Raw genomic sequence first — 22,706 nt, 5'->3', positions numbered from 1 at the left:
GCAAACATGATTCAATACTATTAACTTCCTTTTTGGAATAATGTGAATAGATTCCAAGTTATCAATGTCCTCCTGCATAACTTAACTGCATTTGTTTCAAAATAATAATGTGCACTCTAAGGAGGTACTGGATATAGTTAGTGATAGAAATATGAGTCAATATTTAATAATTACGCAATAAATATATTTTTTCAAGTCTATGCTATAGTCTTTCCAACTTTGTTCTGTGTCAGTTTCAGTTCAGCCTGAGAACTTTTCCATTAGCTTCAGTTCAGATGGGAGCTTCTCTTCAGTAAGTTATTCCAAGCCATATACTATGTTTGCCTTTCTAGGTAAATGCCAATGGTCATTTATATTATTCTTTACAGGAAAGAAAAAGATCATTCTGTTTTAATGAGCAATGGGAGTCCTGTAGTGGGATATTTATGGTTTATTTAAGGATTTTTTTAAAGTTAAATTCTTAATTATTGTATTCAATTTTATACTTCAGGGATACAATCTGAAAAAATGAAAAACGAAGTAACTTTTAAGCTTTTTAAAAATTATTATTTGTTGACAGTAATGTAGCAAAGGGAGATTGGATTTCTAATGTTTGTTTGGTTGATGGGCAATATTAAGACGTTCAAGCCTAGATAAATGAGCTGGGGAAGGTAAGTCCTAACATCTCTCTAAGTAAAGTGTGAAAAGTTTGGTGGAATATTAACCCCTATATATTTCTTCTCTGATGTTCATTGGCCTTTCACTTATCTATAAGAGCTGTATTCACAGAGCATGACTTTCCAGTGAGTCAAAGAATGATCAGGAAACCTCTGAAAAATACTTAAGCCAGGGGGTTGACTTAGGAGCTGCCATATTCAGCCAACAGGAAGCATTAGGCCGAAGGACCTTCCTTTATTCCATTAGTACTCGTTGTTTACCAGAAGTGTACCTTCATATGTGAAAAGCCTGTTCCTTAGAACAACTCAGGTAACTCAATTGCTTTGTTTCTGTACATGTGACTGTCCAACTGGCTTTCTTGTTCTTATATGAACTTGTTAAGTCAATTGTCCTCACTTCTTGCATCTTTTCTTCTTAACCAGATGCTCTCTCCTTTATAGAATCTTAGACAAACCATGGAAGGTATGGAATTAACTCAGTTACAAGCAGTTAACTAATAACATCAGCAAAAAGTGGCCAACATTTGACTTTCTAAAAGAAAAATCTGAGCATTAAGATACAGGCATTACATTCTTCCTTATTATTCCCAGAACTCTCTGAAACAGATCATGTGTCTTCTAGGAAATAGCACAACCATTCTGTTAAGCAGTGAAGTGCGAAGGCAGTTTTCCTGTTTGCCAGTTTTTGAGGCTTACAACCTTTAAATATTCCGGACTATGGCTTATAGTTTTCTTGCTAAATCTACTGAGCTGCTTTCTGGTGATCCCACTTCCTTTATGAGAAGGAATGGTTTTATTTTTCAGTTTTACACTCCTCCATTCTCTTCATTCAGTTTTATTTTTTAGGAATGCTAAATTCTACAGCATTTCACAAATACAGTCGGTCAGAACGCTTGAAAGTGGACTGTAATAGTCAAGTATTAATTACACCACTTTTACTTCACCTTTCTTTTTTTCCTTGGTAGGAAACTGAAAGAAATAGCTGTTCCAGTCGCTCCAGGTAAGTGCGCAACAATTATTTCCTTTCAAATACAATTTTTAATTTCATTCATTTATGTTACTACTTAAGTGGTGTATTCTACATACTAATTTCTGATTTCTACTGAAAGCAAAACTTGAAAGTCTGCCTCTACAGAAAACTGTGGAAATAAAGATAGGCTCAAATGTGGGGGGTGATTAAAATTTATGCTGTGCAAAGCTGTACATAAGTATTGAAAGTATAAAAGGTGCCCTGCTCATTTTGAATTGCGTTGATTTGTTTGGTTGCATGAGAAAGCCATTTCTTTTAGTTTTGAAGTGTTTAAATTTGGAAAACAAAAATAGCTACTTTTTTTCCCCCCTCATCTAAAGAAGCATGTCTGCTAAAATTCTTGTATGGAGCCAAGCAAAACACTAAATTCAGCTCTGCAGGTAACCACTAGGAGAATGTTATTCTCTGCTGTGGCAAATATATTCAGTCCATTTTACTTCGATAAAGCATGCACCTCAAGTAGAATTCTTAAAGATGTTAAAGACACTGAAAATTTTGACCTTGCCCTTTCATGCTTCAGTTTCCTATTATAAAATGAAGCTTTAAAGTAAAATCTTAAAAATCTTATACTGCCTAAAGGAATTACACACTATGATGAGATCTGCAGAAAAGCTTACTAAGAGTTAATAATTCTGTATACAGTAAGGGTTTGTATCTTGCAGTAAAAGGGGGCACAATCCCAGATGAAATGTAAAGAATAAAAGGAAATGTTGAATAGACATGATCGGTCTTGAGGAAATGCAAACATCCGTAGGAAAAGACATCACTGATATTGTAACTTCAGCACTTTGTACGGACCCAGGGGAGACTTGATGCTGATGGACTGATGTAATTCTGATTTGTCTCAATGGCCGAATACAGTTTTTGTCCAACTTTCATTTTTTTTTCAAACCAGAATGAACAGATGTTTCTTGAGTTGGAGCCACGTGAGTGGTCAGTCTAGCTGCAAAACTTGGGTTTGTGTCACATGTAAGCAGTAGCAGGTAAATCAGTTACTGCTGTAGCTGGCAGACTGTCAGATTGTCCTCTGTGGACTGTTCGGTTTAAGGGGGTGACACACTTGTGAGAATGTGCATCTCTTCTTGCTTGCTGGCCAATAGAGGAAAGCTGACACTGAAACGTTTTAAGGTCATCTTTTGGGCTTTTTGGGGGGGAGGGGCGGGTTTGTGTGTTCGTAGTTGTCTGTCTTCTCTGTGTTCCATTCAGGCTGTTTTCTTCCATGCTGTTTATGTCAGCCCTGGCGTTGTTACAGGAGAGCAGTCTCTGTATTGCTACAGTGCTTAGGATAAGTAATTACAGGATAAGACTGTACAGCCCATGAGCAGGTTAGTGCATAGAGGTCTTCTGGCATATGGCATGCTTTATACAGGTAAAGCATTCAGAGGCTTAGCTACAAGTCTGATGAATTTTTACTAGGTATGTGTGAAGAATGATTTTTTCTCAGCAAATTTGGGGAAGTTTTTGCAGGGATTATCAATTATGAATATGTATACATTTTTAAACAGCTATTTAAATATTGATTAGAAAAGAATTTTGAAACAAGGTGTCAGTTTTGTTTTCCATGGTCCTGTATGCAGGAAGTTAAGAGAAAACAGAAGAATCTTTACCAGTGAAATAAACCAATAAGACATTGTTTAAGTCAGTCTATGATTCTAGTCTTTTACAAATTATCTACAGGAAGGCCTTTTAGAAGCAAGCAAGTATGTAGTAATAGTTTCCAGAAAGTGCACCTAAGATGTTTAATTAAAGTTTTATAAAAATAAACAAATAATTGTTGGTTATTTTTGTAGCATATTTAGATAAACATTAGTGTGATGTTTTATAGAAACATCTCTATTTTTTAAATAAGCACACTGTCCTAAATATTAGTAAATTGCTTGCAAACCTGTTTCTATTCCTCTGTATTGTATATATTTTAAACATATATGTACCTACCTATATATTTTACTGTACTGTTTGCTTTCCAAAAGTGATAAAAGAGGTTTATGACATTTTAAATGGGCATGATATGAAAGTATTTTACCTCTGCAATTAAAGTATGGAGCAAACACCAAAAAGTGAGATTACTTTCTGATTTGAGTACCAAAGTTGATTGTATTGCCGAGATTATTTCATGGTTTTCCCATGTTCAGCTCTGATCCTGTTTCTCAGTGTAACTCAAAAGAATTCTATGTGTAGGTTTCTTTATGCTACCTAAAGGAATGTAGGGTTGGAAGGCTTACAGAAGAAAGCTGCAGTTCAGTGGACTGTAGTAAGAATCATTTCACTGAACTGTTCTGTTCACCGGAAGAGATCAGGCTGGAGTTTCACATCAGATTGGATTGCTTCAGGACCTGTCTTTTTTTCTATGGGACAAGGCATTCGCTGTTGCCTGGGTAACAATCCCAGGTGGCTAGAATTCATCTCTAGTGATTGGGTTAGCAGTCTACATACTTTGTTTCTCATTTGATAGGGCAAGTAACATTTTTGTCAAGATGGCATTTCAGTTGCTGTTTTGGTTTTCAGGGGAAGAGTACTTTCTAAATTCATCCTTCTTATTGTGATATTCTCTCTTACAGCAATCTCCAATAGCCTTTTGAAATCAGAGTGGCAATCGCAAACTTCTTTTCTGAAAATTTGCCTTCTGTGTGTTAGTCTTGTTATTCCTGTCAGGCAACAAACAACGCAGAAGGATAAGAGGAGGCAAAGGATGGGTTTGTTTATTTGGTTGATTTGTTTTCCCTAGCAGCAATAGTTTTAGTTGTTGGGCTGTAAAGTTAACCACGCTAAGTCTTCTAAAGCTGTCAGAACATTACCCAAGTTTGGATTGTCTTTCACCGTTGTTCACCTCTGTTTCTAGCTATAACATCTTCATGGTATACTTCAAATTTCAGGATTATCTTTGATTGCTCAAAGTCTCATCCACTCAAATTTTGCATACCTCCAAGGATGGAGATTCCACAGCCCCACTGGGCAAACCCTTCAAGTGTTCAGCTGTCCTCACTGTGTGATTTTCTTTTTTTTTAATTATCTCCCCCCCTCCCCCCCCACTTGCTCTTAACTTTCTTGGTGTGGCTTGTGAATGTTGCATCTCATCCGTCTGTTGTGTGCTACCCAGAGTCTGGATCTGTCTTCTCTGTAACAACATATTAGGCAGTATAAGACAGCAATTAGATCCTTCCTTAGCCTTCTTTCTCCATGCTGAAGAAACTTTGCTTCCTGATATTTGCCTTGCATGTAATAGTTCAGCCTCCTCTTAACTGTTTTGGTGAGGCCCCTTCTGGATTCCCTCCAGTTTGTCATCTGTCTTGAGGGGCTCAAAACTGGACACAGCACTCCAGCTGTAGCCTCATGAGTGCCAGATAAAGGAGAATAATCACTTCCCTTCATCTGGTTGCTATGCTCTTGCTAATTCAGCCCAGTAGGCTGTTAGCTTTCAGTGCTGCAAGCAACATGAGGCTGAATCGTGTTCAGTTTATTGTCCACCAGGAGTTACAGGTTCTGCCCCCCAAAGCAGTGGCCCCACAAAGCCACTTGACATCCACTTGGCCCTCAGCCTGCGCTGTTGCATGGGGTTATTTTGTTACAGGTGCAAGCTTTACATTTGTCTTTGTAATAGGTAAAAACAATCCGTACTGATTTGGCTACACTAACAAACATGAGCCCTTTGTTTTCCCATCCTGTCAGATCCCGTTTCTGTTTAGATTTATTATGTCCGAGGCCTTGGCTGTAATGTATGAGTGAACTTCTTTTCTCCTTTAAGTGCAAAAATTTCAGTGCTCCAAGATACTTTTATTTTTTTCCCCTCAGATGTTAGCTGGAATCCCTTTACAAGGCATTACCTCACAAAATTCCTTGTGGCCTGCAGTCAAATAATATTACAAAGATCAGGAAATTAATTTATCTCCGACTTTTTTCCAGTAAGCTTGCCAGGACAACGATGCTTTTTTTTCTTCTTCACAAGGATTGATTTTTAGTTTATAAATCAGGCACTCAAAATTCACAGGCTTCACAAACCAAAATGTGGAACCAGCTAATTACTTCATACACAAATACCTGTTTTGGTAATATTCCTTTAAAAGATAAAATGAGCAGACTTGAAAAGTTGATCTTTACAGCTTATGACCCAAGAAAAACACTAACAGTGTGGATGGAGTAGATTTTATGGCAGACACTAGGCACTTGTCAAAGTCTGACAACACGCTAACACGCTATAGTAACAAGAGTGGAAAAAATGCCCTTACACGCACTTCTGTTAATGAAAGTCTTCATCCTTTGGATAAAAAAAAACCCAGCAGAATTGTTTCTTACACCTTCAGATCTTTCTGATATGGATAGAACTCTTCTGTTCATAATATGTATCCATATGTACATATTGTAGCCATATATAACTATATGGTGCCCCATGACAAGATTTAACAAAGTAAATTCCTTTTGAGATCTAAAGGAGACTGACTGTCTTTGTTTTGAACCTGCATTTTAAAAATGTGTTTGTTGCATAGCTGAACAAGGATAATAAGCTCATGAGATAGCTTTTAAGTGTCTGTTGAAGTTCCATAAAATACAAGGATGTTATCCTAAAGCTTCACTGATAAGGGCCTTATTGTTCACCCTGAAGCCTTAGTCATGAGTATTCAAACTTGCCCATAATCTTGTTAATACCCTTTATTGGTGACAGCACCAAGTTCATAGTTTGAACAGTTCAAGAAATATTTAATCTCTTCAGAAACTTGAGACAGGTTATGAACTCTGTTTGCAAAGAACAGCAGAACAATCTCCATCCCTGATTTGCTTTGGCATCCTTTCCTTGGGACATAAATGTTTCCCTGAGTTGTCAGTGCCAAAGACTCTCAAGTTTCTGGCAAGCCATTCATCTCTTCTTGGCTTGTGATCTCAGCTCAGTATCCTCATTTTGTTGAACGTATGTGTTTAGAAGTGACTCTTTGCAATCTCCTCCACTTCATGTTTTGTTTCTTTGCTGTTCAGTGCCCATGACCAAGGAAGGACACTGTGATCTCCTTCTTCTTGAAGTAATATCCAAAAAGTCTATACAGTAGTTTTTCACTGTACAGGCACAGGCAAAAGGATCAGGTAACCTGTTCCCAACAGATCTCTGAGGCATTAAGTCCTAAATGATCTGCTTACATTTACTTTATCTGTCTTGTGTCCAGTGCTAAATAGTGTCCCAGAAGTATACATTCTTAGGATGGTTAGACAGTTTCAGAAGCCTTGCAACTTTTTAGGACCGGCCTGTTGGGAGAGAGATGGATTTATTCTGCTTATGATCTTTAGTCATAAAGACATCTTTATTCATCTTTATTTGCTTCATCAAGCTAAAGAGTGTTCAGAACTAACATTGTTAGATCTCCATACAGATACTCATATTTAAAGATGAATGTATTTCCTCCAGGGTAAAGCCACAGATGGGTTGAGAGTGCTTGTCATCTCCTGGCTAATTAGCTAATTTGGTACATTCATTCCCCCTGCCTGTCCTGTTACTTGACCTTAAAATGAGGTAACTTTAGTGTTGAGATTAGTTACTCATCACTATTGGTTTTAGTGATGTGACAACAATATCTTGATTTTTATATGTTCAGTGTTCCAGGACTTTATTATTTTTTGTCAGTGGTGTCACAGTATCCACATACTAGTTTTATGGATTGGTTTTGCTGCCATCTGAGGTTGCCCGAATCCCTCTTTGCTACCTTGCAATGTTTGTTCTGTGCTTGCAGGGTGAAAGAGTAGAAGCATCTCTTTCTGTCTAAGAGAAGGCGTAACTAATTAGAGGAGCTATTGAAGTAAACCATCTCTTTGAAAAACTGTTGTGTTTCATAGGTGAATAGTGGGCATTATATAATTTATCTTTACAAAATCATGTATTATTACATGTTTAACATGCATAGTAATTTATATCTTCTTTCAGTTACAGTTCATTGCCATGAAAAGGAGGATATGATAGTTTGCCCTATGAAAAAGGTTTATATGTGAAATCTGGCAGGTATGTGTATTAGTATGTGTGGTGAGTATGCAAAACAGCACAAGACGTAATTAATATCTACTACTTCTTTCTTAAGTTTTTTTTAGCCAGTTGCTAATTTAGTTGTATAGCTGAAAGATTACCAAAGTATGTGTTTTTGTAGTTAAATTTGTAACAGTTTACATGAAGGACTATCTGCTACTTATCCTTAAAGATGAGCTTTAAAGATTTTGAAGAGACTAAGGAATCAACCACTTTTCCTCAACTCTTGGCAGTGTATCCTCAACTACTCAGTATTGTCTGCCACTTTGTTCTTTTTTTAATTGTGGTAATTGGCTCATTATTACAATGTATTTTTAATTCAGTAACAAGTTGTCTTACTATGTTTTCAGGTACGTTTTGCAATTAATCATGTTACATATGAATACTTGCCTTTCTGACTGAGATGTATGTTCAAAACCTACTATTGGGTTTTGTGTACCTCCCTGAGAGAGCTTGGAATCCAGACTTTACTTGAATGCCAGGTATTTAGATTCTCAGTGTAGCCAGAAGGCAGAAATTCTTGCCAATGGAATATTAAAATATCCTGTGGACGTTGATATATTGATAATTTGTTGCAATATTTGTAAAAATTGTTCCATTTTCATTTTAATAAAGGTAGCACAACGACCTGTGGAATATGAGTGATGACAAACCCTTTTTATGCACTGCCCCTGGATGTGGCCAGGTAATGGTCTGACGTGAACTTACTAACATTGATCAAATAAAAGTGAAACATGGAAACATATTTCTAGGGATCAAAGAAAAGGGGATTTATGGTAATTGGTAGGAAGTGTCTGTGTTTTGCTGAAAAGCAGGTGACAGCAAGTATTTCTACCACTTCATGTGTTTATTCAGAAAATGCTATCCATAGGAAAAAACCTAAATTAAATTACCCTTTCTGAACCAAAACCAATTTCATTTGTTAGCCTTGCTTTATTTGCTTTCATTCAAAAAATAAATAAGAAACATTCTAATTTTTATCAGGTAACCTGTATTTTTCAGAATATTTCAATGATAGCTCATTGTGAAACTTGCTCATTACTAATCTTCACAACTATGGTGACTTCAAATGTTTAATGGCATAATTTTTATTTAACTAAGTTTTTGTATATAGTAAGATGCTAACAGTATGCATGCCAGAAAATGTATTTTAATTCCGGTTGTAGTTTTAATGTATTCTGTTAAATAGCATTAGTAGATATAGAGATGAATGTGAGCAGAAAAGTGAAAATATTATTGAGTATTTTAACAGATAGTTGCTTAAAAGGAAGCTGTCTCTTAACACTTTAATTTAGTAACCTGAAAATAAATGAATTTGCATTATCTGCTGCATGAGATGGACATCCCTGTATCCTTTATATAGAATTAACTTTCTAAACAAGATGTATTTTTTTAATTATATTAGTGCACATGGATTTATTTGGATTTTTAGTTAAAAATATTTTCATTTTTATTCTGAAAACTTAGTTTTTATGATGAATGACAGCATTAATGTATTAATGGAGCCTTCTGTATTTAAAGCAGGAAAAGACTAAGATTTCTTACTATGTCTAATATGTTCAGAGACATCAAAAGTAACAGAAGAGGATGGCCTTCCTCTAAACGTTTGTCCCCATCCTATTTGAATCTCATCTTGATGTAGGCTCTGTTAGAAGTGTTTTGGCAACTAAATCTTATAGAAGACACATAATGGGGCTGCAGCAATCCTTGATTCCAGTGAAGGAGGAGAGGTTCCTGTCCCTGAAAATGGGCAAGACTTCTCCAGAAGCCAGCTCATACAATAGCACAGGGAGAGGGAGTCAGGATCTGGAGCTCCTATTCCCTCTGAAGGAACCCTCATAGTGGAGACAGAAAGATGTACTTAAGTCTTCTAGTGCAATAGAACACCAAAGTTTCGGGCTTATGCTGTATCTAGAGGTAAGGCACAGGAGCTATGGAGAGCTGGCCATTTGGAACCCTTAGCAACAGAGGTCTAACAAAAAAAGTGCCTGGCCTGTATCACCCTGTCTCTCAGTGATCCTGCATTTTTTGATTTCCGTCTCAGCTCCACACATACAAGTCCTTTCTCACAGAGTATTCTGAATGACTGTACTCTGAGGTCAGCTAAGCTTTCTGTATTGTTTTCTGAGAGATGACACTGGGTGTGTATCTGTTACAAGATGTATGTGGAATGACTTAGATTATTGAGGAATAATCAGAAACATAATTTGGGACTCAGATGTTCACAAAAAAAGAGCAATATTTTGTAAAATGCCTTCTTTTTAGAAATCTGCATCTTGGGAAATTTTTTCTTAGATTATCTCAACTGAAACACTAACTTAACACACAGTTACAGATGCATAGCAAATTTCAAGTTAGTAAAAGTAAGAATATCTGTTTTACAAGCACCTAGTTTGTCTGCTTCCTGATGGTTTTTTTTTTAATAGAATGTACCCCAAATTTGGGGGGAAGCATGCTCAAAACTGGCATACTTCTGAAAACTTGAGAGATCTTCAAAGTGCTGATAAGCTTAGTTCATTCACAGCTTTTCAGTTGTCTGACATGGCTCCAGTGTTTCCCACTCTGTCTGCCTCTTACATAGTAAATGGTCAGGGGCAGGAGCTATACTTTATTTTACACTATTAAATACAGTGAAGTCTGTAATTACAGGCCAATTCCCATTATTGTGATAATACACACAATACAGAAATCAGATAGTGGTAATCAATTACTAAATATTATTAAGATCCATTAGTATAGCAAATGGCTGTTTGTGAATGGTTGATGAAGTATGCAGCGCACTGAAATTTTTTTCTTGGACTTTTGATGAATGCCAGTACTTACACTACTATTTCCCTGATACCATTACTACTTAGTTACTATGAACATAATTTGAGTTTTATAGTATTTCTGCTTGACCAAGGAGCAAGATGTATTGGCTTAAGAGGGTTGTCTATTAATGTAGTCATGATAGTTTTACGTGTTGTAAAAATTACTTTCTATAGTTATTGCATTTACATTGTTCACACTCAAATTTACAACTATTTCTTAAAACTTTCTGCTGCAGCGTTTTACCAATGAGGATCATTTGGCTGTCCATAAACATAAACATGAGATGACACTGAAATTTGGTCCGGCTCGTAATGATAGTGTCATTGTGGCTGGTTAGTATATACTTTTATAACTAGTTTACTCACTTTTCTGCTGGAATGGGCATACATTTTATTTATTTTCTGAACGTAATTCATAGGCATACGTTAAAAGGCTATGAAACATTTTCTTCACTATAGCTGTCTGCAACAGGTGCTTAGGCAATATTTTCATACGTAATTACCTTTTGTCAGAATTTGAAGCCAATATGATTTTCCATAAGTAACTTTTATTTGGATCTGGTGTATAATCTAAAGATTTTTCAATTATTTAATAATTGATTTTAATTATTTAATAATTAAGTTATGTAATAAGCATTCATTAAGAATATGCACTAATAAAGGCTATGCCTAACAGGATCTATAATTAGATTAAACTGTATTTAAGTTTTAATTATTCATTGATGTTACTTGTCTCTTAAATTTTAAAATATGTAGTGGTTTTTATAAACTACGGTGACATTAGAAGAATGAATTGGTAATTATTCTTTCAATGGGATAGTGGAAGAAAGATAACAATTTTTTGTTTTACTTTTAGCTGAATTTCAAAATACTTTTACTGTATTTCCACCTCTGAATTCATAGTATACCCTTGGTCAGTTGTAACTGACTTTTTTGTTTTTCTAGGATCAGAAGTAATCACCAATGGATAATTGATTGCATTATAAATTTTAAAGTTCTGGAATTTTGAATTTAGTTTTTCCCTGTAAGTGGCTACTTTGTTAGGACGAGCAGATAAAAATATTGTTACTCTTAAACCAGCAGGTATACATTTTAAAATTCTAAATGTGATCCTCGGCAATTTTACCGTAAGAAAGGGGACCTGTCAGATAATCAGGTGTTTGAGAATGAAACCATGGCAGCGTCTGTCTCTTTACACCCACATTCCTGTGTATGAACTGTTAGTCGTAAACGCCAGCTTACATTAGTAGGGTGCACATAATACCGCCTTACAGTATTTTAAATGCAGGTAACTTTGTGGCAAATACGGTTAATTTTGACCTGGTAAATAAGGGGAATTTACACAGTAAAAAAAAACGTTTATAGAAAGACTTTTCTGAAACTGCTTCATGCAGTAGTCAGCCAGATACCACAAGTCTTATGATTCCAGCTTGACTGTACAGGCATTGTAGGAGTCAGTACGATCTTGTGTACAGTATCACACTTCCTTTCAGAAGTTCCACGTACTTGAAAGTAATCGCTACTGTTTTCAGTAGTGAAGAAGAGAAGAAAGAAACAAACTGTGAGCTGTGTACTTTTCTCTTTTTTTTTTTTTTTTATTAAAGCCTTCTTGTAGGCCTTATCTGTATTTGAAAATAGAGCCTGCTTGCTCACTGAAATGATCTGCTGTGCTAGACTAGGCACTTGAGAATAGCTCCCTCTGGTTTCTGGACACAGACCGAAGAAATGCTTTGATACCCTCCCAAAACCCCAAAAAGGGGTTTACCAGTTTGCAAACTTCAATTGCTTATCTCCAGCAGGTGGAGCATGCCTTCTGGTTGGCCTCCCTGCAAGGCAGAAAGGAGCCCGCTTGCAAGGCATAAGAGAGTTCTTAACCACTTGTCTCTTTCTTTGTTTTTATTCAAAAAATATTTACAATAAGTAGGTTCATAAATGGTATTTTAAAATAAAAGATAAAATTGTTCATTTCAGATCAGACACCAACACCAACTCGATTCTTGAAGAACTGTGAAGAAGTGGGCTTATTCAATGAATTGGCAAGTCCTTTTGAAAATGAGTTTAAAAAGGCTTCTGAAGATGACATTAAGAAAGTATGTTCAAAAACTTTCTTCTCAGAGCTTCTACATTTTTCATATCAGAAATTCCATTAAAAAGGCAAACTTTGGATTCATATATTGCCTCCTAAACTATACCAATAATAATTTGCCAGCTGCTTATATATGTTGTATGGACGGATACAACTCTTAAGATTACTTTTCTGAAGATTAGTTTAACTGATTAATGCTACATAGTTACCACGGACATTGGGACACACTGACTTTGTCTTAATTCCTTCAGTATCTACTCTATATATGTTGAAGTTAATCGTCAGCTTTGATTTAAATTTCATTAGGCCCTGAATAAGCAAAAAATAAGTCTGAAAGGTGAAGAGTTTTTGCAGAAAGAAACATACTTGCAAGAAATCTATGTCAAAAGACTAGTATGTGAACGCTGATTATTTTGATTAGTTTTAAAATAGCAATGTTATTTCAAGAATCAATAGTAATGGTAATGAAAGATACTGACTAAATGTAAAGAAGTGTCAGTAATTTGGTTATAGTTATATTCACTATGTGTCGAAATTAGTTTTGCCTAGAAATTATTGATCACAACTTAAACATCTACTTTTTTTAATGTACAGATTGAAGTACAAGAAAAATTTGGACACTGTCTGTTTAGCAACTTCTTGTTTTTATGAGGAACTTCCCGTATATTTATGTGTTGTTTCTTCTATTTATTTTAGTACTTCCCAGTCATAAAAGGTTAGGGGCCCAAACATTTAAACACTTCTGCAAATGAAAAATTTTGTTCAATGTCCCCTTTGAATAATTTTGCCTTTGGTTGATTACCTGGTTGATTTCCATAGGCAGTGATAAAAAGAAAATCTTTTTATACTCAGATATACAGATTTTGCAGAATGAGTGTCTGCATTTTCTTGGTTTCATTAAAGATTTTAATAGGTACTTGTGAATAGGATGGGTTATTATCCATTCCTGACAAAGCCTCACCCTTGCTTTGTTACTGCAATTATATCAGATCATGATTTTTAAATTCTTTTTTTTAATGTGTATGCGAACTGTCCTTAAAACATTACATATGTAGTAAATAATACTGGTTCTGGATTTACTAATACCGTGTTTTCTGTGTAATTCGCCACTATCTTGGAGGATGTTATAGGTATTGCAAAACATTTTAAACATTTTAACAATTTCTTTAATTGATACTAATTTTTCAACCTGCCCCCTGTTTAATGAGAGGAAACACAGTCCTGCCATATCTCTGGTTGATTAGTATACATAAACAATCATGGCAAGGGGTAAAAAAATTTACCATAATAACACACTTTCTAGGGGGTTGATGGTTTAGGTTTTTTCTGTAGGATTTCATATTCAGATGTGGTATGAAAAGTGATTCCACTTTTAACAGTCTTCCCTGTAAATTAGTAATATATTCCACAGGAAAACTAGGAATTGAATTGAAAAAAAAAACATCTGGAAGAACATAAATAGAAGATGAGGTAGGGGGGAAGTTGCTTCCAAAAGTATTTAGGTAGCAGAATAGGCAGGAGTATAGGCTTTCAAACCTATTGTATTGCTTTAAATATTCTTGTACTGTAATTTCTTTGTGACATTTCAGATGTCCTGGTGGTTATATCTGTGTAGTAATATAAAACTTGCCTTTTCATTAATTATTTGCTGCAATAAGTTTGAAATTAATTGTCCACAGTAGCTTTATTAATTTGGAAATATAGTGAGGATTTTGTGCTTTGTGGCATGTGATGCAATAATTTATAGGAGGATAATATCTTTCCTTCAACTGTAATTTTTAAGTGCAGCACAGTCTTACCTATAATTTTCCTGTGACGCTTGAGAAAGGAAAACTTTAAGAGTGTTTTTAATTCTCAAGAATAAAATACTTAAGGTGAGACTGGTGTTGAAAGACAAAGTTGCTGAAGATTGGTATTCATGCAGATGCTGGAAAAATAGCCTTGACTGGTAATGCCTCTGCATGAAAATCTTCTGAGCATCAGCACCTACCTGTTGTTACAAAACTGGTATTTCTCTTTAGTTTTTTACATTTTCTTGCTTATTTAAAGTTTTTAGAGATTGAGTAATTTTGTGTTACGCTATTGCTTTTAGATGCCTCTAGATCTGTCTCCTCTTGCAACACCAATTATAAGAAATAAAATTGAAGAACCTTCTGTTGTAGAGACAACTCATCAAGATAGTCCTTTACCTCATCCAGAGTCTACTACCAATGATGAAAAGGTCAGAACCCTTTTTTTTTTCTTTTTGGAATTCATTTTTTGAGTCTTCTGATAATCTAAGTTTGTTTTACACGATGATAGCCACACTACTTAGCTGGTTGAAAGGAAAACAATTTTTATGCCATATTCCTGTGGATATATACTCAATGTGTTCAATTCTTTAGTTAGCTTTGCGCACTGCAATTATTTCTTTGCCTCACACTGGCCATCCAATAAAGCCAGAAAGGAAATAAAATTTAACACTCATGCTATGTTAGACAAGGCTGAAGGGGCTCTTTATTCTGTTTTATGCATCATCACTCCTGAAGAAGTAAAGAAAGTTCAGTTTCTTTGATAATTTTTTTTTTAAGTAATGTCAACAGTTTGAGACTCTTCATGTGTACATCTTTGTTTATCCTATGTTTAACCATAAATTGTTTTGTAGAACATCAGGGGATGTTCTACAAAAATGCACAGGCCTGTCTTTCAAAGCTAAGTACCAGATACTTCTGTTTCAGGTTTTATACTCTTCAGGCTATAGCAGTATGTTTGAAAGTGTTGATAGGAAGCATTTGCTTGTTTAGTGTTTATGTGAATACTCACAGAAGACTGAGGTATTTTCTGTCACTAGACGATGTTGTAGTCAAATCAGTTTTAGAACTGTTGCTCTAAAGAAGAAATAAATGGTTTAATAGTAATGATAATTTTGATATGTGACTTGCAGTGTTCTCATCCCATGGAGTTCTCTTGAAGAACAAATAATGAAGCAAAATCAGTGAAATGAATTAATTCTATTCCTACTTCAATAAATAAAAATATTAGGAGCAGAACATAATAAAGCAATATGGTTTCTCTAGTCAGTCTTCCTTCTACATGCATCTTCAAGTGGGCAGTCTGCATTTGAGGGACTTAGCTACCTTACTCCCCAAAATTGGCAGGACTTTTCAGGGTCACAGGGTGATTCAGGTTGGAAGGGACTGCAGGAAGTTCCTGGTCGAACTTCTTCCTCAAAGCAGGGGTTAGCTCTGAGATCAGACCAAGTTACTCAGGGCTTTACACAGTCTGGTCTTGAAACCTCTGAGGAGGGAAGCTGCTCAGCCTCTCAGTGCAACTTGCTCCAATGCCAGGCTGTCCTTGTGGTGAAAGTGTTTTTCTTTGGATCCAGTCTGAACCTCTCTGGTTTCAGCTTGCACTCCTTCTCTTGTCCTGCCAACAGGCACCAGTGTGAGAAGAGCATTAAGTGTATGACAGAAGTTTGAGAGAGTTGCAATTCAGATCTGTCTTTACAAAGCTTTGCTGAGTCTTATTAGTTAGGAAGGATGACTAATCATAGGTAATTTAGGCAATCGTGTAGTCTCAAAAATAGTAGTTTAAAGAAACACACGTAAAGAGCTGCTTAGATTAAGAAAATCATAGTCCCAATCTTAAGGCCTCTTTATTTCAGAGGTTAGTTTGTTTTTTTGCTGCAAATACTTATTCTACATACTCTAGTTTTGGCAGGAGATAATATTAATATCTTTATACAGTAATGGTTCAGTATCTCATTAGCATCACTACAAGTGAAAATTATATCTCAGTGCTTGGCAGTACTTATAAACTTGTCTCATTCATGATGTAATTTCAGTGTTGTCACTGTAACAGTGCTGAAGTGAAAAGCTGCTGCTGCTCAATGCTGTTCTGATGTCTGATTGTAGAGACAAGCTGAGCAAGGATGAGGGTGCTGCTTGGAGTGTGCTGCTGCTGAGTGTGGCCTGCAGAAGTTGAGAAATGTGAGCAGTGTTGCTGTTTTCTCAGTTAGTTTTATTTTCTCCTTCTATAGATGTATTGAAGGAGAGAAGGGGTTTTTTTCAGGGCATAGCTGGTTTTAAAATATGTATGCCACAGTTATCATTTCATTCACTGAATACATTTTAGTAGCCTTAAATGATTACTGCCTGTTAATGTATGTGCAAGACAGTTCTAATTTCCCTTGTAGTTGTCAAAGGAATTTCGAAGCGACTCTTAAAAAAATTACGCTTAATTCTTTTCCTAGTTTTCCGAGAGTTCCCTGAGTTCTGTTAGGCTTCAGTAAGAGTTGATATTCTGCTCTGAATAGACCAAGATATTATTAGAAGTATATAAAGCCTTTTAGCCTTAAAATAATGAGCAAATGAAACCCAGTTTATTCTTAGAGAGCTTTCAAACTCATACAGTTGCTTATTGACAGCACTTTAAAGGGTGACCCTCAGCAGAGTTTCACAGGTTGCTTAGTTGTTGTCAGATAGCTAATTGCCTAACAATTATTTTAAAACCAATTGTTTTCTTACAGTAAAAATAAATTACAATATTAGTTCTGGCCATCTACATTCCTGTATAAAGAATTCTGTGTATTCGTTAATAGCATTAAGAAGTTATTGCATGATACTTGCTTTTAGATACAAAATATTTGCAAATATGCATCTCTGAAAACACTTCTTAAATAAAGTAACTGTCCTCTTCTGTAAAATATTTTCCAATTCAGTAGTTTTTAGTTTCAAGAATAAAAGGGTTGGAGAGGTCCTTTCAATAAGTCTGATATATTTGAATAGGCTTACATTTCTTTTCTTCTAAAGGTAAGATCACTTTGGCTTAATCTCATTATTGCAAATTCATCTCTATTTTTATTGTTCTTTAGCAGAATATATTTCAAAGTTTTATTTCCTTCATGCAATGCTTTGACCAATTAGTATCTTCTATCAGACTGGTGTGCCTATGGTTTTGGTTTTATATGCTAATAAAATGTCAGCTTTTTTTCCATCCATACTTAAAACTGCAACTTGTGTTATTGCCACGTTGTTGCACTAACTAGGACATGCATGCGTTTTTCAGTGTAGCATAGAGCAAGTTAGTGTAAGAAGTAAAGAGGAAGTTGAAAATACTTGTTTTCAACTGTATGAACAATCTTCACAGTAAATGTGTTATTCCTTTAATGGTTGAGGATTGTTTCTGATCTTTTGAACAAAGCACAAAAGCTGTCTTAAATAACACCCAGAAATAATTGTGTGCATGTGAGGTTTCTGTTTGTTGGATTTGATAGATTTATTTCAGAATTTTATATGTTAATCTTCTGCTCATTGCTGAAATCTGGTTTCCACAGAGCACTTTGTCTAAAAGCTGCAAATTGCCTTTTTTCTAGTAGGGGATCAAGCCAGGGAGATACCCAATTTTACAGTCAGTATTTATTAGGACACCCATTAGTTAAGCTGTTATTAATAGAAAATAAGTATTCACAGAGTGCCATAACTTACTCGTACATATTTACCTGGCTGCAGCAACAGCTGAGAGGCCCATCCCAGCTGCTTGCTTAGAGGTGGAAGGCTGTAGTGACATGCTAGTGACTTCTAGGTAGATGTTCAGAAAGTATTCAAGGTCAGATTGGATGGGGCTCTGAGCAACCTGATCTAGTGGCAGTTGTCCCTGCCTGTAGCGAAAGGGTTAGACTAGATGATCTTTAAAGGTCACTTCCAACTCCAACCATTCTGTGATTCTGTGAAAGTATCTCAAGGGGTCCGTTCTTTCATCAAGTGTATATATGTTCACATATAGCAGCCACCGTGGTTTTGGATGTTGTCTGAATTGTAAGCATGCTCATGCTGGTATTCAGATTCAGCTGGTGTTCTGAGTTTATGAATTGGTGCAAATTAAACAGGGCTGGTTTTCTCTGGAGCTTGTCCGTTCTTGGGAGACTTTCACACACTGCCTCTCAGCACTGCTCTTCTTGGCCTTTCTGAATTTTGGTAGCTATTTCACCATCCGCACACAGAGGTATTTAGGGAAGCCACTTGCACAAATTTGTACCGAAGGGGCTGTTACAGCATTACTGGTGTTGAGAATGTGTGAATATCTGGTTAGTTTACATTTTTGTATTAAAGCTACATACATGGCTCCATGGCTGCTGTTAGCCGACTGTCTTTTTCCCCTTTTTTATGGAAATTAGAATTACTTTGCCATAGCTATTTTTTCTGTGGTGTTAATATATCTACATTTATATTGATACATATACTTTTGTATATATGTGGTTGCTATGTATGAAGATGTTTCAGGTGAAAGGAGGAACAAGAAGAAGAGCTCTTACACTTCTCTTGGCTGTTAGGGGCAAATGTGGGCGTTCCTGTGTCAGATCCCTGCAATGGGAAAGGTCTTTCTAGTGTCTCCTTGCTCAGAGTAACAGGACAGGTAATACCGGCAAACTGCAGGCAGGAGAGGATGAAGCTGAAACCAGTGGAGAATGACACAATATTAATTGCAGAATTGACCATTGCCAAAAGATTATCAGGTCAAGTATTCTCCCCTTATGTTGTCCTGTAATTTCCCAGAGTCAGGCAGTTCAGTATCCCTTACAGTTATGTTTTCCCAGTGGCTTCTCTCACTGAATAAGGTCTGTATAGCTGTTATACCAAATTCCTTATTTGCAAAGGAGTGTTTAATCCTGTCCTAAGAATATGCATTAGTCAAATCTTCCCAATTTTTTTCTGTTTCTGCAATTCCGTACTGCATGCTTTCTTCTTTTGACTGAACCCTCATCTGTAATTCTAGGTATTGTGTTCAAATATTATAACATTTATAAATATACCAGACTGATACTACAGAAAACATTCTTGCTTTCCTCAATACAGCTCACGGTTACTCTCCAAAACCTCTCATTCCCTCTAAATAGTCTTTTAAGTCCCTTGGGGAAAAGTGTGAATGAACTACTGAACCCTGATGACAAATCTAGCCTCTGAGCCTTTGAAGGGAGAAAATTTCATCATCTGAAGTCCTTTCTTTTTTAAAGTCCACAGTTGCTAGTCCACTTACAGTTCTGTGAAGTGCTCAGAGGAGCACACACATTTTGCAGTGGATGTATAAAAAGAAAACCAATCTTTATCTTTAAGCAGCTAAGACCTTACTACATAGAGCTTTGTGGATGAATTGTAAAAACTTAAGCTTAATTCAGAGCAAATGGTAATCAAGGTAGCCTATATGACACAGGTGTGAGATGACAGGAGTTGGACTCAATGATCTTTGTGGGTCCCTTCCAACTCAGGACATTCTGTGATTCTGTGAGTTATGGTTTAACAGTGGAGTGACTAAAGTCATCTGGTCTTATGAGTGTAGTTTTATGTGCCATTGATAGCAGTAGCTAGTGTCAAAAGAATAAATAACTTGGGAAAATCCTGTCTGAAGGTAAATCTGAAGTCTGACAATATCAAGGGTTTCCTGAGAAGGAAGGCATTGATTACAATAAGGCATTTCTGGGTTTTGCAACAGCAAATGCAGGTCCTACATTTTAATTGATAATGTAATTTACCTGATTGCTAAGCTAAGAACTATAGTAAATTCTGTCTACTATTGACTTTCAACTATGAAAATTTAATTTCTATGCTTAAATCCCTTCTTCTGCATCAGGATATGCATATATTTTGCAAAGCTATGAATGTAACACTCCAAGGATTTTTAACTTAGTAGCACTCTAGTTAAGAGAAGTACATGGGTAAGGGACAAGGGCTTAAAAACAAGACAGGTTTGGGGTTTTTTTGTTTTGGTTTTTTATTTTTAGTTTTACTGAACCATGAGACTCTTCTGTCTCTCTTATTTAAATCGGAACAATGGACTGAAACTGGAATGTACCTAGAGACACTATAAAAAGTTTTCCTTATTTAGAGTGTGGGTAGCCATGGTGGTGCTGATAGTGCCACGGGTTTCTTGGCAAATAAAAACCTTAATACCTGATCAAAACTGAATTAGAAGTAATAGTAGCCTTAGCATAAATTGAGCCAGGGTTTGTCATAAAACTCAAATCACTATTGTTGGAACATTTTCACTTTGATGGTTTAAACGATTCATCGAAAGGGGAATTTTCATGTTTTTAATTGTAGAAGTGATTCTACTTGCATCATGTTATAGAAATTCTGATTTGCTCTATCAAAGAGTGTTTGTTTAACAGTTGGAATTAATGGTCTGTAGTTGTTTTTTACAAACTGATTAATCTTTGGTTTTCCTTAGGAAGTGTCACTGCAGCAGACCGCACAGCCTACATCAACAATAGTTCGTCCAGCATCGCTACAGGTTCCTAATGTACTACTTACAAGTTCTGACTCAAGTGTTATTATTCAGCAGGCAATACCATCACCAACATCAAGTACTGTTATTACCCAGGCTCCATCCTCCAACAGACCAATAGTGTAAGTTATATAAATCTTAGTAAAATGTTTTACAGAATTTGAAAATATTTTGTCTTGTTTACTTTCAGTTACTGTTTCTGCAGTTAATGTACAAATCTGCGATGTTTTGGTGTAATGTGGTGCTTTATTACATATAAAACATACAGCTTTCACCACATGTGAAATATAATTCCATGTTCTCCACATCACTAAGTTCATATTTTTGATCTCCAAATAAATATTACGTTACAACTGTAAACAAGCAAACCAATTTAAAATAATGTGTAAACTTGTTCTCTTCTCTGGATAAGTTTTCTTTTATATAGTTCATTCCTTTTTCAGTCCAGTTCCAGGTCCTTTTCCTCTGCTGTTACATCTTCCTAATGGACAAACCATGCCTGTTGCTATTCCTGCATCTATCACAAATTCTAATGTGCATGTCCCTGCTGCAGTTCCAGTAAGTAAGCATGATGCTATATTAATTTGAAAGTGGAGCAGATTTGCATAAGTGCAGCATAGAACTTAGTCTTAAGCAGCTTGATAGCTGCTTTGGCTTCAGAGGGTAGTGGTGTCGTATGCTCTCTATTATGATAACATACTCAGGTTTTCTTCATTTTTATACTTTATCTGGTCAGCTTGTTAGACCTGTCACCATGGTGCCTAGTATCCCAGGAATCCCAGGGCCTTCCTCCCCACAGCCAGTGCAGTCTGAGGCTAAATTGGTAAGTGAAAAACTCCATTATTCCTCAAGAAGAATAACTTGAGAAATTACTTAAATTCTATTGCTTTTTAAAACAGCTTTAGTCTTCTGTTGTTAGTCTAAATTCTACAAGTACAAATTTAATACAAACAGGAAAATAACAGCTGCATTTATTTTATGGTTATTTCAGATTCCAGACTATGTTAGTTTTGTTGTTAACGGTCATTTTGATCTCATTTTTAATCATTCTTTTAAATGAACTATTTTTTTAACTGAACTCCTCCTTGCTCCTTGTATCGGAGGATAGGAAATGTTAGTTGGAAGAAAGACAAGATTAGTAACATGTTAACGGTGAATATCACCTTCAGAGAAGCAGAATATGTTTCCTCCTAAGGAATATGATATTTCTTAAAAAAACTAGGAAAAGAAGACATTTTTTTTAACAATGTTTTCAGAATCTCAACTGAGTATAGTCCATTTGGCAAGAGTTTTGTAATTAGATATGTATTACTGACATACTTAGGAAATCGTTTTGTGTGGAGGTTGTTTCTGTTGTCGGGGCAGTTGCTGGGGTTTGGGAATTATTTGGGAAAATCATGAGTAAAATAAGCAGAATAAAGTTTATTTTGGTGTCTGGGTTTTTTTTTTTACTGTTAGTGATCCACTTATGGTGGTAGTTTGAATTAATCAATGTTTTGAAAATTTTTCTGCAACGATAGGTAGTGGCTTCTCTGTTTTTGCTGTCTTGTTTGTTCCAACTGTTCTAAAGCAATAGAAAAATCTATTATTAAACACTACTTAACCCATTTATGTATTTACAAGATGCCTCTGTAAACAGTATCTGTCTTGTGAAGTAGTATTCCTCTTCTGACTCTCACTTCTTGCTAAAAAAGAATCAGGAACACCCGCTAGATAAAATATATTTTTCTACATCAATACTGTTAAGTGGGAAGATGTCCTTAATATCCTTTGATATCTCATTTCTCTCAGCCTAAACCTGTGGGCTTTCTTTCCTTACCCATTTTCTCTCCTCTGACCACAATATGAAAAACAGTGAGTCTGGGAA

The 22,706-nt window shown here is 35.8% G+C and overlaps 1 protein-coding gene across 15 annotated transcripts in view; it reads left to right on the top strand.

Moving 5' to 3' along the window:
- Positions 1–22,706, top strand: part of ATF2 (activating transcription factor 2) — a 51,407-nt gene that overhangs the window by 2,150 nt on the left and 26,551 nt on the right. For 3 of the 15 annotated variants that reach the window (XM_064451659.1, XM_064451657.1, XM_064451660.1), the window contains exons 2-11: positions 1,622–1,656; positions 7,398–7,500; positions 7,589–7,663; positions 8,300–8,369; positions 10,731–10,827; positions 12,466–12,584; positions 14,673–14,801; positions 20,783–20,961; positions 21,283–21,397; positions 21,576–21,662. In XM_064451659.1, coding sequence (XP_064307729.1) covers positions 8,322–8,369; positions 10,731–10,827; positions 12,466–12,584; positions 14,673–14,801; positions 20,783–20,961; positions 21,283–21,397; positions 21,576–21,662 — 774 coding nt within the window. In that variant the 5' untranslated portion in view covers positions 1,622–1,656; positions 7,398–7,500; positions 7,589–7,663; positions 8,300–8,321. Of the gene's footprint in view, positions 1–233; positions 293–1,621; positions 1,657–2,892; positions 3,012–7,397; positions 7,501–7,588; positions 7,664–8,034; positions 8,167–8,299; positions 8,370–10,730; positions 10,828–12,465; positions 12,585–14,672; positions 14,802–20,782; positions 20,962–21,282; positions 21,398–21,575; positions 21,663–22,706 lie in introns of those variants that run through there. The other 12 variants (XM_064451648.1, XM_064451649.1, XM_064451652.1 and 9 more) reach the window with 8 other exon arrangements.

The sequence above is a fragment of the Phalacrocorax carbo genome, chromosome 5 (assembly GCF_963921805.1).
Source record: "Phalacrocorax carbo chromosome 5, bPhaCar2.1, whole genome shotgun sequence".
Lineage (NCBI taxonomy): Eukaryota > Metazoa > Chordata > Aves > Suliformes > Phalacrocoracidae > Phalacrocorax > Phalacrocorax carbo.
The sequence above is the reverse complement of the archived record's forward strand: the minus strand, read 5'-3'. Positions and strand labels throughout refer to the sequence as shown.